We start from the raw sequence: 20,666 nt of genomic DNA, 5'->3' as shown, positions 1-20,666 counted from the left end.
ATGGTGTGAGATAAGAATTCAACTCCATTCATTTGCATGTAGCTATCCAGATGCCCCAGCACCATTTATTGAAAATACTATTCTTTTCCTGATTGAATTGTCTTCATAACATTGTCAAAAAGCAATTGATGACGTATATAAGGGTTTATTTCTGGACCCAAGATTCTGTTCCAAATATATCTACATATCTATTCTTACGGCAGTACCACAATACATTGGTTGTTATAGCTTTATATCAAGTTTTAACATAAGGAATTTAAGAATCCTCTCTTGATTTTCTTTTTTAAGATTGTTTTGGCTATTCTGAATCTTTTGAATTTTCCTGTGAATTGTACAATAGGATCAGCTAGCCTGGGGTTTTGATGGGGGTTGCATTAGGATTGTGGATCAATTTGGGGAGTTTTTCAGTCCATAAATGTGGGATTTCTTTTAAGATCTTTAATTTCCTTTGACAGTGTTTTATAGTTTTCAGAATATAGCAGGTCCTCGAATTTTAACTACGTATGTTTCTTTTTTGAATATATATATTTATTTCAGAGAGGAAAGAAGAGGGAGAGAGATATAGAAACATCAATGATGAGAGAGAATCATTGATTGGCTGCCTTCCATACTCCCCCTTCTGGGGATCAAGCCCGAAATCCGGGTATGTGCCCTTGACCAGAATTGAACCCAGTAAGTACCCTTCTATCCACTGAGTCAAACCAGCTAGAGCTAATTATGTTTCATTATATCATTGATGAGGAGGGAAAATCTATTCTTTGTGGAGTTTTCACATTCTCCCCATATCTGAGTGGGTTTTTTTCTAGGTACTCCATTTTCCTCCCACATTCCAAAGATGTGCACATTAGATTAATTGGCACGTCTAAATTTTACCAGTATGAGTGAGTGTGGGGGTCTGAGTGCTCCCTATGATGGAATGGCATTTTGTCCTGGGTTGGTTCCTGTCTTGCTCCCTGAGCTACTTGAGTAAACTCCAGCCACCTGCAACTCTGAACTGGAATAAGCAGGTTGAAAAATATCTTCTTTTTCATCAGTTTTTCTTAAGTGTGTGTATAGCTTGTTTACTTAATGTTTATTAGAAGTCTTTATTTAGGAGTTTGGTGATAGTTTTGTAACTAGAAATTTTAGCAGGAGCTTAACTTTTTTTTTAATGTTTTTATTGATTTTTAGAGATGAAGGGAGAGATCTTAGGTGTCTAGTGTATAGAAATATAATTGATTTTTCTATATACATATTGTATCCTGAATACTTGCTGAACTCATTTATTGAAAGCTCTTATAGCTTTTTGGTGTATTCCTTAGGATTTTCTGTGTACAAAATCATCTTACAGCAAGTAGAGGTACTTTTACCTCTTCTTTTTCAATCATATTACTAATTCAATCTCTACTTGTTATTGATCTATTTAGGCATTCTATTTCTTTTATGTTGTTTTTTTTTGTGTGTGTCTATCTAGGAATTTGTCCATTTAATCTGATTTATCTAATTTGTTGGCATACAGTTGTTGGTAGTATTCATATATATAAAAGGCTAATATGCTAAGTGTCCCTCCCACTGTCCAACTGGTCACTGTGACTTGTACTGACCAACAGAGGGCAGATGCTCAGTGCAGGAGCTTCTGAGTTGCAGTGACTTGACAGCAGCAGTTCCTTGAAACCAGAGAGGAGGGAGCCAATTCCTCATGGGGCCATGCGATTCCACCTTCAGCTGTGGGTTATGTTGTTGCTGGAGCACAGTCACTCTGTAACTGGTTTACTGCACACTTGCATTTGTGTTCCACATCCTGTATGACAGGAACTTTGCAGAGTGCCCTCTTGCACTCTGGGACCCCTCAGGGGATGTTAGAGAGCCAGTTTGGGCCAATACCCACAGGCCAGGCCAAGGGACCCCCCTGCCAGAGGGACCCTGCTCACTGCACAGTCACAGGAAGGGACCAAGAGACATTGGCTCCGGGGCATGTCCGGCCTGCCTCGCCCAGGCCCGCCCCACAGGCCACCTTCTAATGAATTTTCTCGAGTGCATGCACCGGGTCACTAGTTCCCTTATAATTCTGTAAGGTATTTATTTCTGTAAGCTATGTAGTGATGTCTCTTCTTCTGTTCCTGATTTTTAGTAATTTGAGTTTCTCTCTTTTTTTTTTTTTTTTTAATCACGTCAACCAAGTTTTGGCTTCCTTGATTTTCTCTATTATTTTTCTGTTCTGTTTCATTTATTTTCATGCTAACCTTTATTATTTTCTTCTTTTTGTATGCTTTGAGTTTAGTTGGTTATCTTTTTCTAGTTTTTTAAGGTGGAAGATTTAGTTATTGATGTGAGATATTTTCCTCTTTTTAATATAGGCATTTACATCTGTAACTTTCCCAATGAGCTCTGCTTTACCTGCATGCTATCAGTTTTGGTATATTATGCTTTTATTTTCATTCATCTCTAATATTTTCTAATTCCCACTGAGATTTATTTTTGACCCATTAGTTATTTAGGAGTACTTTGTTTCATTTCCACATATATGTGAATTTCCCAAATTTTTTTCTTTTACTGATATCTAATTTTATTCCATTGTGATTAGAAAATGTACTTTGCATAATTTCAGGTCTTTCAAATTTATTGAGGCTTGTTTTATGGTTTACTAAGTAGTCTATCTTGAAAGACATTCCATGTATGCTTGGGAAGAATGTGTTTTCTGTTACTGTTGGATAGTGTTCTGTAGTTGGCTGTTAGGTCTAGTTGGTTTATACTGTTACTTAAATCTTCTAACTCCTTGTTGATATTCCCTTAGGTTTTTTTGCACATTATTGAAAATGGGGTATTGATGTCTCCTGCAATGTATAGATGAAATGTAGAAATGTCTTCTTCTGCCTTCAATTCTGTCTTTCATTTTATGTACTTTGAAAGTGCATATATGTTTTTAATTTTCATATCTTCCTGTTAGTTAACCTTTTAACAGTATGAAATGTATCTTTATCTCTAATAATGTTTTTATTTTCAAGTCTGATACTAATGTAGCCACTTCAGCTCTCTTTGCTGGTGTCTTTTTTCATTTCTTTTGCTTTCAACTTTATCTGTGTCTTTGAATCAAAAATGTGTTGGTGGGCCCTGTCTGGTTTGGCTCAATGGATAGAGAGCATCAGCCTATGGACTGAAGGGTCCTGGGTTTGATTCTGGTCAAGGGCACATACCTACTAGCACATACCAGTAAGAGGCAGCCGATCAGAGATTCTTTCTCATCACTGATATAAAATAAAAGTTTGGTAGTGGTGGTGGTTTGCTTGATTATTAGTTTATTTTCTACTGAGTTGGCTGAACTAATGTTGCAAATTCTATTCCCCAGGCCCAGGGTGTGTGCCTCTTATCTCCATGCTCGTTTTTTGTGTTTGTTGTTTTTTTTGAAAATTTTTCTTTTAGCCTTGCTACCAAGGGTTCTCCCTGGGTTGACCTAATCTACTTATTAATAAAAGTTTGTGCTTTATTTCCTTTAACCAGTTAGATTTTTATTGTTTACTGTGGATGTGGCTTGGAGGCAGCTATTATGTTCAGAGTGGTTTTTTTTTTTTGCCGCATATTCACCCAGAGACTAGTAGCTTGGAGGTTCGCTCTCTGATTGATCCAAAGAGGAAATAGCCTTGGGCTTGCACAGTCTTCCTGGCTGCCAAGGATGACAGTTTTATAATAATTGTGTACACGTTTCTTCTGTATAAGTACTTTTGAAGAAATGAATCATTTCTCACTCATCTCTATTCTCCTATATTATTTCTAAACCACAATTCCTTTAACTCTAGGATTCAGCCACATTGTACAACAGGCAACTCTTAAGATGTGCACTGCCACCTATGTGCCTTTCCTGATATATTCCTCTTCATTTGTCAAATCTTACTTTCACTCAACTCAGTATTACCTTATTCAAGTTTCTCCAGTCAGAAGTAATCATACCTTTCTTCTGTTCTAATGGCAATTTTGTAATTTTTATAATTTTTTCATTTATAATTACTTATCTTTCTCTTCAGGTTATAAGATTTAATACATTTTCATCTTTTTATTGCCACATACTTTGTACACAGAACATAATTATTGGGCCGCCGGGACCAGTTTGGCTCAATGGATAGAGCGTTGGCTTGGGGACTGAAAGGTCCCAGGTTCGATACCAGTCAAGGGCATGTACCTTGGTTGCAGGCATATCCCCAGTAGGGGGTGTGCAAGAGGCAGCTGATCGATGACTCTCTCTCATCGATGTTTCTAACTCTCTATCTCTCTCCCTTCCTCTCTGTACAAAATCAATAAAATAAAATAAAAATAAAAAAAGAACAGAATTATTGGATAATGAACCAATAAGTTAATGTTTAAATGAATGGTATAATCTTTTGTTTTATAGCCGAGAGACACACAAAATCGCTGTATTTTATGTTGCTGAAGGACAAGAAGATAAACATTCCATTCTCACTAATACAGGAGGGAGTCAAGCATATGAAGATTTTGTAGCTGGTCTTGGTTGGGAGGTACTGTTGTTAAATTATACCAAATATTTTATTTCTATTTGGAAGCAGTAAATTCTTATTTTATAGAAGAAGCATTAGGAGACTCAGTAACTATACAGTGGGTTTGTTATTGTTTCTATCTTATCTCATCTGAAAGGACAGTAGCAGTTGGGACTTTGAACAGAAATTGTTGACTACTTTATAAGATAATATATTGTCAGAGACTATGAAACACATAGGTTTAGCGATTTGGATTTTTTTCACAACTACAAATACTACACTGTTAGTCTTCAAACTAAGATATAAATATCCTTGGAACTATACAAGGCTTTCTAGGGGGCACATCAACATGTTTAGTTTTAAGGAGATTAGTTTTCAGATAGATTCTCAACTTTACTAAAGTTAATGCCTGAGAACCCTTTTGTAGCCTCTTTCCTCTCCTTTTCTATTCTTTGTTTTTGTAAAAGAAAGGCTTACCACTCACCCACCCAAGTCCTGCATTGTCCCAGAAGGTTTAGAACCAAAAAAAGACAGTTCATTCAAGAGGTCATGTTCCTAAAAGAGTCTCTAAAAGCAAAGCAAGAAATATGGAAAGGTATTGCACTTTAGGTCATCCTGGCAAACTCACATCAAGTTTTCTATGTCAAATCTATCTTAGAATTGTAAATCAGCAGTGAGATATGTACCACAAAAATTTATATTAATACTAGAAGCCCGATGCATGAAGATTCATGCTAGAATGGGCTTTCCTTTTCCTTGCTGCCAGCACCGACTTTCCACTCCGGTCCAGCCCCTTTCCACTCATGCCCTGGAGCCACCTCTTTCCGCTCTGGCCTCACCTTCTCATGCTGCTCAGAGTCCCTGAGAATGCCTGCATCCCAGACCCATCTGTGCCTGTGTATTCAAATTTAACTGTCATCTTTATTGGGTTAATTTGCATATTGCTTCTTATTGGCTGGTGGCGTAGCAGAGGTACGGTCAATTTACATGTTTGTCTAGTATTAGTAAGACATTTATTTTAATTGAAAAATTGTCAGGTATGTCCTGACATGAAAGTGAATTTGATGTGGCTGATTGATATGTTATTAAGTTAGTAGCAGACATTTTATATATATTCAGCAAAATCTACAGCTCTAAGATTTTAATGAAAATATGCTTAAAGCACATATAGTAACATACAGTATACTAGAAATTATCTCTTTGTATCATTAAACTTATGAAAAATTTTATGGTAGTTGTCAATTTAATATATAGTTTCTCAAAATTCCTGTAGAGAATTCATAAGCAAAATTGTTGAAGGCTAGTGCATTAGACTGTAAGCTACTGGGAGGCAGATACTTTTGCCCTATTTTATTTTCTTTTTAAATTCCAGTTCTTGCACAGTGTCCACTACATAAGCCTTTATCATTCAGTTTATATTTTATGGCTGATCTAACCTGTTATTTCACCCTAAGTAAGTTATTTGAGCTCTCTGGGTTTGTTTGCTTATTTGTCAAAGGTAATATACTTTTTTTACCCAACAGATATGATGTGAAGCCCAGCTGAGATTATATATGTGGAAAGTAGAAAGAAACACTGTAAATGGATTTTCTGTTTAAAAAATACAAAGCAGAAAAGTATTGGTAATAAGTATTAGTAAAAGCAAGGAACATATGAAAAAGAACAAATTAGAACACAGCAATGCTAATCCAACAGTTTAGTACTTGCATCAAAGATAGACATATCTATCAATGAAACACAATTTAAATTCCAGAAATAAACCCACACATCTATGGTCAACTGATTTTCAACAAGAGTGCCAAGACTATTGAGTGGAGAAAGAATACTCTTTAACAAATAACGCTGGAACAACTGGAGAGCCACATGCAAAAGAATGAAGTTGGATTCTTACCTCTCACACTGTATATAAAAATTAACCCAAATGGATCAAAGACCTGAATGTAAGAGCTAAAACTATAAGACTCTTAGAAGACTGGTTTTGTTGTTAAATCTAAGTGGTAGATATAGGAGTGTTCTTTCAACCTTGCTGTATGTTTGAAAAATCTAACAATAAAAAAGAGAAAGAAAAAAAAAACCTCTTAGGCCTGGCCAGTGTGCTCACTGGTTGAGCTTCAACCTATGAACCAAAAGATCACATGCCTGGATTCTGAGCTCAATCCCCAATAGGAGGCATTTGATCATTGATTCTCTTTCATCATTGATGTTCCTCTCTCTATCTCTCTACCCCTTTCTCTCTGAAATCTATAAAAAAATATATATATTTAAAAAAACAAAAAACTCTTACAAGACAAAAATGGGTAAATCTTCATGGCCTTGGATTTGTCAGGGGATTCTTCTCTTTTTTTCAGCTATATTGAAGTATAATTTATAAATAACGGGAATTTTTAGATATAACACTAAAAACATGAGCAGCAAAGGAAAAACAATAAATTGGACTTCATTAAAATTTAAACTTTTGTGCTTCAAAGAGCATTATCAACAAAGTGAAAAGACAATCCACAGAATTGGCAAATATAATTGCAAATCACTTGTAAAGTTTATAAAGAACTTACCGGTACATAAATTAATAATTAGTACACAACCCAATTTAAAAAGTGGCCAAAGTACCTGAAATAGACATTTTTCCTAAGAAGATAAACAACCAGTAAGTATATGAAAAAAAATGCCTGTTCTTATTATCTATCAGAGAAATGCAAATCAAAATCACAATGAGATGCCACTCACTAGGATAACTAGAATCAAATAGACAGCAGTAATAATAATTGTTGGCTAGGATTTGGAGCAATCTGAACCCTAAACAAAGTATGGCCTATCCATATGACAATATTATTCAACCATGAAAAGGAATGAAGTACTGACATCTGAAAATATTCAGGCTTCAATCAGAAATTGTACAAAAAAACAGGAAAGTCTCAAACTGAATGAAAAGACAGTAGATGCCAACGCCAAGAGGACAAAGATTTTGTTTGTTTGTTCTTTTGTTTAGTTAATCCTCATCAAGGATATTTTTCCCATTGCTTTTCAGAGGGTGAAAGTAAGGGAGGGAGGAAGGAAGAGAGACAGACAGATATTGACTGGTTGCCTCCCATACATGCTCTAATCAGGGGCAGAGAATGACCCCATCACCCAGGTGTATATGTCCTTGATCAGGAATCAAACCAGCAACCTTTTGATGCATGGGTCAATGCTCTAACCAGTGATCACGCCGTTCAGGGTAAGATGACAAGAGATTTTAAAGTGGCGTAATGGAAATGCTTCAACAAGCAATTGGGAACACAGTTGAAACAAATGAAAAACATAAAGTCTTAGCAAAGAAAGAAGATACAAAGAACTAAATGGAAATTTAGAACTGAAAATACAATAACAAATTTAAAGCCTACATAATAGATGGGCCCAGCAACAACCAGGTAGAGATTGGTGTGCAGAACAAAGAATAAATAAACTGGAAGATAGAATTGTAAAAAAACTAATCTGAAAGCAGAAAAAGAATAAAAAGTAGAAAGAGGTTCAATCTGAAAATCAATTGAAGAAATAATATCAAAAACTTCCCAAATTTGGCAAGAGAAATAAAGGTAGGAAAACTGCAGATCAAAGAAGCTGGGTGAAACCCAAACAGGAAATCAAAAGGAATCTCTATTAAGATACATCATAATTAAACTTGAGAATGCTAGAGACAAAAAAAATCTCAATGGTGTACAGAGAAAAAGCGGACCTTATTTATAATGGGAAAACAATTAGAATGATAGTGAAATTTTTATCAGAAACTATGGGGACTAGAGGAAATGACAATGTTTTTCAAGTAGTGGTAGTGGTGGGGGAGACTGTCAACCCAGAATTTTATAGCTAGCAAAGGAATGAAGTAAACGATTCTCAAATTAAGGACAACTTATAGAATTTGTTGCCAGCAGACCTACCCTAAAAGAATCACTACAAGGTTCTCTTAACAGAAAGGAAATTATAAAAGGAATCTTGGAACATCAGGAAGAAAGAGCATGGCAAAAAAAAAAAAAAAAATACGGGTAAATGTACCACCCATGTTTGATGCCTGTTACAAAAATTATTTCACTGTCTTATGTCTTTCTAAATGTAGTGCCATGAAAATATTCATAACAATTATATTACAACTAGAGGCCCAGTGTATGAAATTCATGCATGGGGTGGGACAGGGGGTCCCTCAGGCGGCTTGCACCCCCTTGCGATCCGAGACTGCTGGCTCTTAACCACGCTGCCTGCCTGCCTGATTGCCCCTAACTGCTTGCCTGCCTGCCTGATCACCCCTAGCCGCCTCTGCCTCAGCCCCCACCACCATGGCTTAGTCCAGAAGGACATCCAGAATGACGTTTGGAAGATTGTTCAGCTGTCCGGTCTAATTAGCACATTATTCTTTTATTATTATAGAACGGAAAGTGAAGGGCCATAAAGTGATATAGGGTTTCTATATTTCACTCAGACTGGTGAATGACAACATCATTGGTATTATCTATCTACGAGAAGCCTGGTGTACAGATTCATGCATCAGTAGGGTCCCTTGGCCTGGCCTGGCCTGTGCCCTTTCCCAATCTGGGACCCTTCAGTGGATGTCAGAGAGTTGGTTTGGGCCCGATTCCCACAGGCCAGGCCAAGGGACCCCACTGATGCACAAATCTGTGCACCAGGCCTCTAGTCCTATATAATAAAACCCAGGGGGCAGATGCTCAATGCAGGGTTGATGAATCTCAGAGAAAAGGAAGGAGGGGGAGGGCAGGAAGAGATTAACCAAAGATCTTATATGCATACCAGAGGCCTGGTGCATGAAATTCGTGCACGGGGATGAGGGGTGTAATCTGGTCACTCCACCAAGAAAACATAACAGTCCTATATGTGCAAGCTGCAAAATATATGAAGCAAAACTGATAGAACTAAAAGAAGAAATAAACAAATCCACAATTATAGATGGGAACTTCACCACTCTCTCAACAACTAAGAGAAGATCCAGACAGAAAATCAACAAGTATGTGGAAGAACTCAACATCATCATCAGGAGGGATTAATTTATATAGCACTCTGCCTGACAACAACAGAATACATATTCTTTTCAAGTTCCCAAAATAGACCATATGTTGGACCATAAGACAAACTTCAAATTTAAAAGCATTGAAATCATACAATGGGATCAAACTGGAAATCATTAACTGAAAAATCTCCAAACACTTGGGAGGGTTGCATATTCTGTAATTTCAGTTATATAACATTCTTAAAATGACAATTTTAGTAGTGAAGAACAGATTAGTTATTGCCAGAGGTTAAGCAGTGAGGTGGGAGTGAATCATGTAACAGGGCAACATGAGGGATCCTCTCATGATGAAAATGTTCTGTCTTTTAACATTATCATTGTCAGTATCCTGGTTGTAATATAGTTTTTCACTGGAGGAATCAGGGTAAAAGGTACATGGGGTTTCTTTTTATTATTTTTTAAAACTTCATGTGAATTTTCAATGATTTCCAGATAAAACGGTTATTTAAAATAACCCACAGCCTTTACACTTTACCATTAACACCTAGTAGCCTAACTAGAGATTCATAGTACACAGCAGTTCATTTCTTTTCTAATTAACTCCTATTAATTAGGGATCTTCGAATACTTAAGAAAAAATACTGAAGTGAACAGAGCAGCTCTCACTGGTAATTCTGGGTCAAGCATTAGTTGATCTCCTTCCCCTTGTTTTTACAAAGTGAAAAGTTTGCTCTTTTTCGACTGAGTTTTTTAAAATTTTGTTTAGTTGATTAATATTGTGTCTCTTCATTGCTTCTAGGTAAATCTTACAAACCATTGTGGTTTCATGGGAGGACTACAGAAAAACAAAAGCACTGGTCTGACCACACCATATTTTGCTACCTCTACAATGGAAGTAATTTTTCATGTATCCACAAGAATGCCTTCTGAGTCTGATGACTCTTTGACCAAAAAAGTAAGTGTTAAAATCCTGGTATTTACAAAAATTAATATATAAAATATATAAGTAATCTAAATGATCAAACACTAATTCTGAGTACTCACCCAATACTGTCTTCAGAAACAGTATTGTTATAGAACAAACTCTGTTTTTTTTTAATGATATGATTGATAGTCTGATCTAAAGATTTTCCTTCAAGAAAATGGAGATCTTACAAATTGAAAAACTTGTGTATACAAAGTTGTGAAATTATATTTAAAATTCCTTTGTATGGATAGATATGTTTTTATTGATTGAGGGAGAGGGGGAAAATAAATTATTACAAAAGCACTTAAAATATAACATCCTTTATTACAACTTTTAATTAAAACTAATATAGCAGATAAAATAAGACTTAATTAATTTAAATAATTTTACAAGAGATACTGGAGTAGTTTCGATGGCCCACACCTTCTAAAACCTATGACACCATTTTACTGTAGCTAGCACCATTATCCAAAAATCATTTTAACCACAGGGATACCTCAGGTACAGTTGTGTGTATTTGGTTTTGTTAGAAGAAATACTTTTAAATTAAAATCTTGTCCAACATTTATTCTCTTTGCCTTCTTCGCTTCGTCCATCTTTTCTTCCTCCTCCATTTATTCAAAACCACTGCTGCATGTAACCAACTTAATATCATAGGTCATTTTTACTTGATATTTTGTTCCTTGATATTAAAGCTCTGTACACTTCATTAATAAGCTATGAAAACAGTGCTCTTATCACACTATTGAAAAGGAACTTTAGAACTCTTCTCACATATTGATAAGATTGACTTAATATCCTTGATGCTTTTTTTTATTTTATATTTTAGTATGTTGTTGGAAAATGCTTACTAAATGAGTAATGGTTAGTAAAAGTAATATAAGGATGCTAATTAGATTGAAAGTATTAATAAAGGTAGAGATAATTGATAAATGTAGGAAAACATGTTCAATAGAGGTTTGCTATAGAATTTCTTGGCATGTAGTTTTTAGAAGTACAAAATGAGCCATGATGGACACAGACAATAGTGTGGTAGGCTTGGGAGGAGGTATGCGGGGATTCAGGGGCAGTTAGGTAGAGGGACATCTGTAATACTTTCAACAATAAAAATAAATTTAAAAATAATTATAAATAAATACTATAGTTAAAATTTTTTTTTAAAATTAAAACACAAAAAAATGAGCCAGTGACAGGAAGAAATTTAAAGTTTAAGCACTTTGTTCCATCAACTCATTTTAAATCTCTGAAAATAAGCCATGCTCAAATTAGAGACAATTATGAGTATAATACAAAAAGATAAATAATTTTAATCATTAAGAACTTGGCAGTGACTCATGTTTATCATTATCATTTTTTGGCTCCATGGATACAACTTTTAAACCCCAGAGCAGTCTAAAATTAATAGTACCTTAGATTGCACACATAAGAGCAGAATAAAGGAAATCATTTTTTTGTTAACCCTTTGCACTCCAAACCATTCTGGACATTGGCTACCAGCTACTCGACGCTAACGGCGGACACGTGCGTTGAATTAACTCAGTTCCCCGTAATCACTAATAAACTGCAGTGTCCCCTGAGAGGGGACATCCGAGTGATATGCTAGAATTCCGATGTCCCCTGAGAGGGGACAGCGGAGTGCAAAGGGTTAAAATACTTTTTAAAAATTATGTTAGGATAGTTTTACTTCACTATATTAAACCTGATCATTATATGATACTTAAACTTTCTTACCTGTGACCTTTGTAGAAATGTCAAATAAGATTAATTATTTCATTCAAAACATTCACAATGGTTTGTCCTGATTATATAAGAAGAATCTGAAATGGATGTTTAACAATCAGCTATCACAACAAAATTAATTTTGGAAATGATAATACCATTTAAGAATTGTTAAATAGTTGAGTTCTATTTGAAATTATACTTTTAAATAGTGAAAAATTTAAGTATTGTAATTTTGAGGGCTTAAACCTTGAACACTAAGAATTTCATATAAGTATAGAAAGAGGGTTGTTGTTGTTTTTAATATAAAATATATGTGCAACATGAAATTTGCCCTATTAACTACTTTAAATGTACAGTTCATTGGCATAAAATTCATTTACTGTTATACACCCATCACTAGTATCCTTTTTCAGAACTAATTTTCATTTAGTTCAAAATATTTTTTATTCTCTCCTGAGAATCTTTGACCCGCGTGTTATTTAGAAGTATGTTGTTTATTCTCCAAGTATTTTGAAATTTCAAATGTCACTGCTTTCACATATATAGTACCTACCATATAAAAGTAAAGCCTGTCAACTTAACATTTATGACTCTATATACTGAGTTTTTCTTTTTCTTGTTCTTTATTACTCTTGTCCTTAATCTGCTCTTCAGAGTGCTAGTATGTAAGATTTTTCTAAGTAGCAGGCTTATATTTTAGCTCTATTATAGTATCAATTTCTTTTTAATAAAAGGTTAAATGTTTAAATTTAATCATAGAAACCAGTTGTCTTATACCAGTTCCCCTTAATAAAAAATCACTTTCTGTATTGGCATTTTTTCTCCTGAATTTAATAAATTCCACATTAGAGGTAATAAGTTGAGGCCTAGAACATGTGTCCTATTACAAATGAACAATTGGATATCATTAGGTTGTCCCCCTTTCCTTTGTACATATATCTTTAGTGTGTTAATCCATTCAGTAGACACATTAATGAGCACTGGTTGAAGTGTAATATTGGAGGATGTAAGGCTCGTTGACCTCAGCATGGAGTTTAATACCTCTAATTAAATTAGATAGTCGACAGTCAGTATAAAGAAATAGCCATGCCTCTGGCAAGCTAGAATTATTTATGACTCTGGTTCTTTGTTTTAAACTTGAAAGGAGAAAATCATTTATATCTAGTTTACAGAAACTAATTTGAGTTCTCACTTTTTATTTAAAATATGTGGTGATTTTGTAAATTATTCTTAAGCATTTTATTTTCTCAGAATGAGAGGTAAATATCCTTAAACATGCTTAAGTATATCATTTTTATTTCTTGTGATGAGAAGCTTTTTCAAGGCTCAAGACAGTAGGAGGAGAATTTTTACAATATAGACTATACTTCTTGAACAAATTCACCAAACATTCAATCTAACAAAGTAGTCTCTCTTAGAAATATTATTCCACCATATCAAAAATCCTGACATAACCCTAGTTGAAATCATCTGTTCTATAAATTATCTCTACCTAGGAGGATTGATGGAAAATGGTTAAAAATAACTTCCACTTAACTAAGTTTATTCACCCCTAAAAAAATCAAAAGTGCTGCAAGCATTGGTATAAAGTGTTCACAGGAGCTTGTCTCATTTCCTCTGTCTCCTTGTTCTAGGCACTTGCTGATACTCTGCTTCATAGGTAGCTGAATCATCCTTTTACAAGTTTGATAAAGATCAAGTTCAGATAATTGTAACATATTTATTTGGACACTCTAGTCTATCTTTCATTTCCTAGATCCCCCCAATAGAGGGGAAAGAAACCTTTTACTTAAGTCATTTTCTTCTGAAATACTGTTAGTATAAAGGACAGCAATTCATTTTCTTTTTAAAATTTTGGTCACAATAGTTTAGCAAATGAATGAGCTTTTATAGACCTATTTGGTCTGATTATAATATTTCCTATTTTTTATTTAGAAATAAACTTGCAATATTCATCACTTCCAAAGAACTATATGCTTAATAAAGTCTTGAAAATTAGTTTAAAAACAAGTTTAAGGAATAACAAAATTTTCATTATTTAGTAGAAGTGTATAGTACTATAATAGTTAATAAATGTTGTGGAATTATACCCATGGTTTCAGTCCCAAAATATAACAACCTTACATAAAATAATTCCATTTTAATGTCATAGACTCTATCCTTAACCCGATTTCTATAAATATACTCCTAATGATAAGAATAGATAGAGAAACCAGAAAATACAAATGATTCAGAGTAAATTTATCTCACTACTGTAAATGATATAATTTGGGTGGTATAGAAATGGCTCCTCATTGCATGTAGAATAAAATGTTAATTCCCCTCTGTGGCCTTCAATGCCCTATGTGACCTGGCCACCTTCCTGCCTATCCCTCTGGTCTCATCTTCTGTTACTTTCTTTTTCCTTTACTACATGTGGCCTTACTGGCTGTCATTCTAATCTGCCAGTATGTCAAGTTTGTTCTCATCTCAGAAGTTATGCACTTACTGATCTTTCTATTTGAAACGCTCTTTCTCCATATCATCAGGCTCTCATTTTCATTGTCCTATTCTTAGACTTATATAGACAGTTCCTCAGAGAGTCCTTTCCAGACCATCCCAACAAAGTAGCCCCCTCTACCAAGTAATTCCATTACATACCCTATTTTGTTTATAGTACTTATCATCTTTAAAGTGGCATATTAAAATAAATGCCATAACTGCAGATAATTCCGCTTTTATGCTTTACACTGTGTAATTATAGGGGGGGAAATTGCCTAGTACTTTGATATTATCCTTTTAATCGTCAGTATTAAGTGTCCACTCTGTTAAAATATCATGTACTAGATAGATGCTTTGCCTATTGCATCAAGAAGCTTTTTTTTTTCTTAAATGTATTTTTATTGATTTCAGAGAGGAAGGGAGAGATATATAGAAAAATCAATGATGAGAGAGCATCATTGATCGGCTGCTTCCTGCACACCCCCTACTGGGGATCAAGTCCGAAACCCGAGCATGGGCATTTGACTGGAATGGAACTGAGGACCCTTCAGTCTGCAGACTGATGCTCTATCCAGTGAGGGAAACTAACTAGTGCAAGAAGCTTTTCTTAGTTCCTAAAAAATAAACGAATGATCCACACAGGAAGTGAATGTATGAAAACGTATGTGGCTCTAAGGATGTGTATGAAAGTATGCTTTTCACATGATTGAGTGGTATGTGATATTATATATTTTGCTACATACCAGTGTCCAGAAGATCAGAGAAAGCATGAGGGTGTGTGGCAATATTATTCAGTTTTAATTTCTGCATGTATACCCACTACTGCTGAATTAACTACCTAACATAATTATCTTCTTTGCATTCTTCAAGTTGTCATTATAGCTTAGTTTTCTTTGATACTTGCATTTGGGGGAGTATATTTAGAGCATTGTCTATATTATTCATAATTAATTTATTGTCTAGTTATTTTACTCTGCTTCTCCACTGGTCTTAAAGCTTTGTGAAAGCAGAGGCTATGTCTGTTTTTTTCCTCATCACTGTATCTGCAGTAGCCAGCACAGTGCTTTACTCAGCTCTCAGTATTTTCTGTAGGAAGGACAGCAGAAAGGAGGAGAGAAGGCCTTTTAGAAACTCATTATCTGGCATCTGACCTTGGGCAACAGTAGTAGAAATAGGAAAATATAAAAAGGATTATAATTTTTTTTTTAAAACAGAAATCGACGACTTACAAGTTTTAACCCTAGAATAATAAATTGTTAGTTGCTTTTAACAGAAATGGGGAAATCATAGAATAAGCTGATTTTATGAAATTACTTTACATGAATTCTAGTCTCCAACTCCAGATGAGTGATGTTCTGTGGCACTGAGGAAATCTAGAATTGACTCTGGAATCTCTCTTCATAATCACGGAAAATGAGAACACTACCATAAGATAGGCAGGCATCCAATTTTCATTAAAAGAGATTGAACAGGCCACCAACTACAAAAATTACTAACGTTCATGAACTCCATGTCAATGCCTGGCAAAATAGGATTATTAACAGATGTTTTGTGAGCACTTAGGTAATAAAGTAGTGATCACTAGGAGCCACAATGAGTTTACCATAACAAATTGCATCAAAGTAACTTAATTTGTTTTAATAGGATTACTAGATCAGGGAAAGCCAAAGACAGTATAAAGAAAGCATTTAACAAAGTCATTTCTTGTGGCAGATTGAAGAAATGTAGTCTTAATAATAGTTCAGTTTGTATATTCATAACTAGTTGTATAATTATATCTAGAGATATAAATTAATTATTTAATAAGAGGCAATATAGAGAAGTGGTTAAAGTGTGGTTTCTGGAACTAGTTATGTAACCTTAGTCAAGCTTGCTTTATCTTTTTAAGCTTTAGTTCCTCACCTATAACAATGGAGGTGATAATAATTATATTTACCATGTAGTATTGTTGTAAAAATTAAATAAGTTATCACGAAGCACTTAGTAAGCATTTTATAAGTGTGGATATTTTTTAACCAGGAGGAACATCTGTAAGGGTTCTTACCCAAACCTGTGTACCATTTGACATTGGTATCCAAAATTTACATGAAAACACAAGAATTTGAATTTAAGGATAATACAAAGCTGGGAAAGAGAGAGGCAACACATTGAAAGCAGAATCAGATTAACAAATGATCTTGATAGGCTTAAAGAAAATCTGAACCTAATAAGGTAAAATTTAGAGAATAAATATGAAATCCTCTCTTTAGTTCTAGCACTTTAGTTGTATCTGCTTAAAAGAACTTTGTAGAAAAAGACTTAGGGGTTTGAATTGACTGCAACTTCTATTTGAGCCAAATATATAAAAATGCAGAAAATTAAACATAATGAACAAAACAAAGTACTAGTGCCACTATAGATAGCTAGCTAGCTAGTTGTCTTTGTCCGAACACCACAGCTTATTAGAAATATCAATAAACTGAGGTAATAATCCAGGATAATGACTTAGTTTGTAAACTGTAAGAAGAACTAAGGACACTTTTAGCCTGGAAAAGTAAAGTTGAGATATATTGTTAGAAAATGTAGGTTAAATTTACTAGATAGTCCTTCTCATTTTGACAGAACTAGCTTCAGAAAGGGAGATTTTTGCTTAGTATAAAGAATGTTGTAATGATTGAAACTCTATAAAAATAAATGGACTGATTTGTGAATTTTTAAGCTACCTAGCTGTAGAAGCAGAGTCAGGGTCACTTGTCAGGAATATTGCAGTGGAAGTTCCTGTTTTGGGTAGGAAATTAGAACTTCAAGGTCTCTTCTGGTGCTAATATTCTACAGTGGTTTGAGGGCTTCGATTTTACACATGCTGAATTTCATTTAACTGCTTTATCTTCATAAATTAGTAATGATAATTGACAGCCAGTGTTATATACTTTGAATTCCAAAATAACGTCAGCAGTAGTTGGTTGTCAGTGATTTTAACACACCTACTCTATATACATAAGTCTTATACTCTATTTCAGAGGTAATTGATATTTGGTACAAATGTAGTACATACTACACCCTTTGAGTGTTTTCAGAGTATAGAAAAACTCATTGACTATACATAGTCTTGTAAATTCATGAGAGATAAGAAATAAGTAAATAAATATAAAATCTTATATGAAGTTTTTATGTCAAATAAAATATAACAAACACACTTATAAAATTTCTATTAACTGTTAAGCACTCAAAATTGATTTTTTAGTAGTCTTTTCAGAAATTTCTAAGATATATAACAATGGTTAGTAATTTCTCAATTTGTGTTTATTATATAGTAAGAATATTCTATATATAGATATAAAAGCATGCCTTGTCATGACATTATAAAATACTTTTTTAGCATTTGGATATAAAGCATAAGGGATATTCTTGAAGCTTTCCCTTAAATTGCTTGAATATGTTTAGATAACTTTGTTATACACATGGTTTTGGACCACAAATATCTTCATTAAAACATCTTGGTAAAAATGTATTGTTCTTTTCCATTAAACAGACTTTTAATACTCTGTGGTAGATATTTGAAGGGAAGCCTTGGTTATAAGATAAAACTACAGTTGCCCTTGTCTCTCATTTCTTTAGATAAGTGAACACTAGAAATTATAGATAGCTTTGGCAAGAGTTCAAGGGTTAATGTAGCAGATAAATAAAAGGAATTTTCTGTAAATTGAGACCTGCATTATTTCAGTTGTCTTGTCTTTCCTAACCTAACTCATTTAATTTTAAAAAGTAAATACTTAAATTCTTCCTGACAGTGTGCTCAGCTTTTGCTATCGTTTATTACTTCAATTATACTTGATATCACTTAGAACAATCTGCCATTTAGAAATCTCAGTATAGCCTGGAGCTTAGTATTAGATCTGGCTGCTATTGTAACATGTACAGCATATGACATTAATGTATCAAAATTAGATTGGATCATCCCTCCTGGTTAAATTTATTTCACATTTCTTTTGTATTCAGTTAACATAAACCTATTAGGAAAACTGACACATGGGGATGGCTGTATAGGAAGGATATTTTTAAAGTATTTTGATTAAAAAATGAAATTATAGAGCCATGGCTTTTGAGTTGTGTAATCTTTTTTGGTTTTTAAATATGTCACAAAGCCTAAGTCCTACATTTATATCATTTAAGTCTCTGTGTGGTATAAATAATGAGAATTAAAACTTATACAATATTTTGGAGAACTAAAATGGCGGCATAGGTAAACACTTATACTTGCTGCCTCTCACAAATACATCAGAACTACAACTAAAAGACAGAACAACTATCATCCAGAACCACGGGAAAGCTGGCTGAGTGGAAGTTCTACAGTACAACTAGAAGTAAAGAGGAAAGCACATTAAGACTGGTAGGAGCTATGGAGGCACGCACGCATACAATGGGCTGATAACTGGGTGCACTGCTTTTCTTAATTGGGAGGGAGATAAAAGCTCCTGATTGCTCTGAACTTCAGTTCTGGGTGTCCACCTCAGGTAATTGGGGAGGTTGAGCACTGGGCCCTATAGACCACCTACCACACAGGCCACTCTATCAACACAGAGAAGCAGCCAAAATGTGGTGACAAAGAAACATGTCACAAATGAAAGAAATAGAAGACAGCAAAATACTGGATATAGAGTTCAAAACCACAATTATAAGGTTACTCAAGAATCTTCTAGAAACCTCCAAGGAACTTAGTGAGACCTTCAAGGATCTTATTGAGAATGCCAAAAAAATGGAAAAGGACCAGTTAGAAATTAAGCGTACACTGACTGAAATAAAGAATAATATACATGCAGAAACTGGTTTGGTTCAGTGGATAGAGCGTTGGCCTGCGGACTGAAAGGTCCTAGGTTCGATTCCGGTCAAGGGCATGTACATTGGTTGTGGGCACATCCCCGGTAGGGGGTGTGCAAGAGGCAGCTGGTCGATGTTTCTCTCTCATCGACGTTTCTAGCTCTCTAACTCTCTCCCTTCCTCTCTGTAAAAAATCAATAAAATATATTTTTTTTAAAAAGGACATAACCTTCAAACACGTGGTATCTACAGAACGTGTGAAGTGCAATTAACAAGTTTTGCTTGAAAAAGTTTGTGTTTGGTTTGGTTTTTGTTGCAAAACTAGGGCTAAGAAGATGGCGGATGAAGAGCATATTCGGCACTGCATGCTTTACGAGTTCCAATTAGGAAGAAAAGCAAGTGAGGCTGCAAAAAACATCTGTAGTGCTCTTGGTCAAGATGCAGTTAGCGCCAGAAAATGCCAGCGTTGGTTTGAGAAATTTCGCGAGGGAAATTTTTCGTTAGATGACAAGAGTGGTCAAGGCCGTGTGCCCAATTTTGATCAAGAAGCTCTTCAAGCTCTTTTGGTGCAAAATCCTCAAATTACCCAACAAGAGCTTGCGACAACTTTAAATTGTTCACAAAAAATAATTTCCAATCAATTGCGTGCACTTGGCAAAGTCCAAAAGTTTGGAAAATGGGTTCCTCATGAGTTGACCGACAACAACCGTAATCAAAGAGTCACAATTTGCAGTTCGCTCCTCTCTTGTCAAAACCGTTTGCCGTTTTTAGAGCAAATTGTTACCGGAGATGAAGAGTGGGTGCTGTATGTTAATTTGAAAAGGCGGCCTCAATGGTTGGACAAAAATGAGGCTCCGCAGCCCACGCCAAAACCTGACTTGCATGCGAAAAAAGTGATGTTGTGTGTTTGGTGGAATTTTAAAGGAATTCTTCATTATGAACTTTTACCATCTAACCAAACCATTACAAGTGCAGTGTATAGTGCCCAATTGGAAAGGGTAGCCCAAGCTTTAAGAGAAAAAGAACCCGCGCTGATTAATCGGGAGGGCGTAATTCTTCACCACGATAACGCACGACCGCATACTGCAAGAATCACTGCTGAAAAACTGCACCAGTTGGAATGGGAAGTTCTCCCTCAACCTGCATATTCTCCTGATATTGCCCCTTCCGATTACCATTTGTTTCGTTCTTTGCAAAACTTTCTTCTTGGAAAAAAATTTAATAATGAAGAATGCCTCAA

The 20,666-nt window shown here is 34.9% G+C and overlaps 1 protein-coding gene across 14 annotated transcripts in view; it reads left to right on the top strand.

Annotated features, from left to right (window-relative positions):
• Window positions 1–20,666, top strand: part of RALGAPA1 (Ral GTPase activating protein catalytic subunit alpha 1) — a 224,591-nt gene that overhangs the window by 157,003 nt on the left and 46,922 nt on the right. For 12 of the 14 annotated variants that reach the window (XM_045585379.1, XM_036451922.2, XM_036452055.2 and 9 more), the window contains 2 exons: window positions 4,364–4,487; window positions 10,259–10,414. In XM_045585379.1, the coding sequence (XP_045441335.1) occupies window positions 4,364–4,487; window positions 10,259–10,414 (280 nt within the window). Of the gene's footprint in view, window positions 1–2,336; window positions 2,396–4,363; window positions 4,488–10,258; window positions 10,419–20,666 lie in introns of those variants that run through there. The other 2 variants (XM_036451974.2, XM_036451984.2) reach the window with 2 other exon arrangements.

This window comes from Pipistrellus kuhlii, unplaced genomic scaffold, assembly GCF_014108245.1.
Source record: "Pipistrellus kuhlii isolate mPipKuh1 unplaced genomic scaffold, mPipKuh1.p scaffold_m20_p_1, whole genome shotgun sequence".
Classification (NCBI taxonomy): domain Eukaryota; kingdom Metazoa; phylum Chordata; class Mammalia; order Chiroptera; family Vespertilionidae; genus Pipistrellus; species Pipistrellus kuhlii.
The sequence above is the reverse complement of the archived record's forward strand: the minus strand, read 5'-3'. Positions and strand labels throughout refer to the sequence as shown.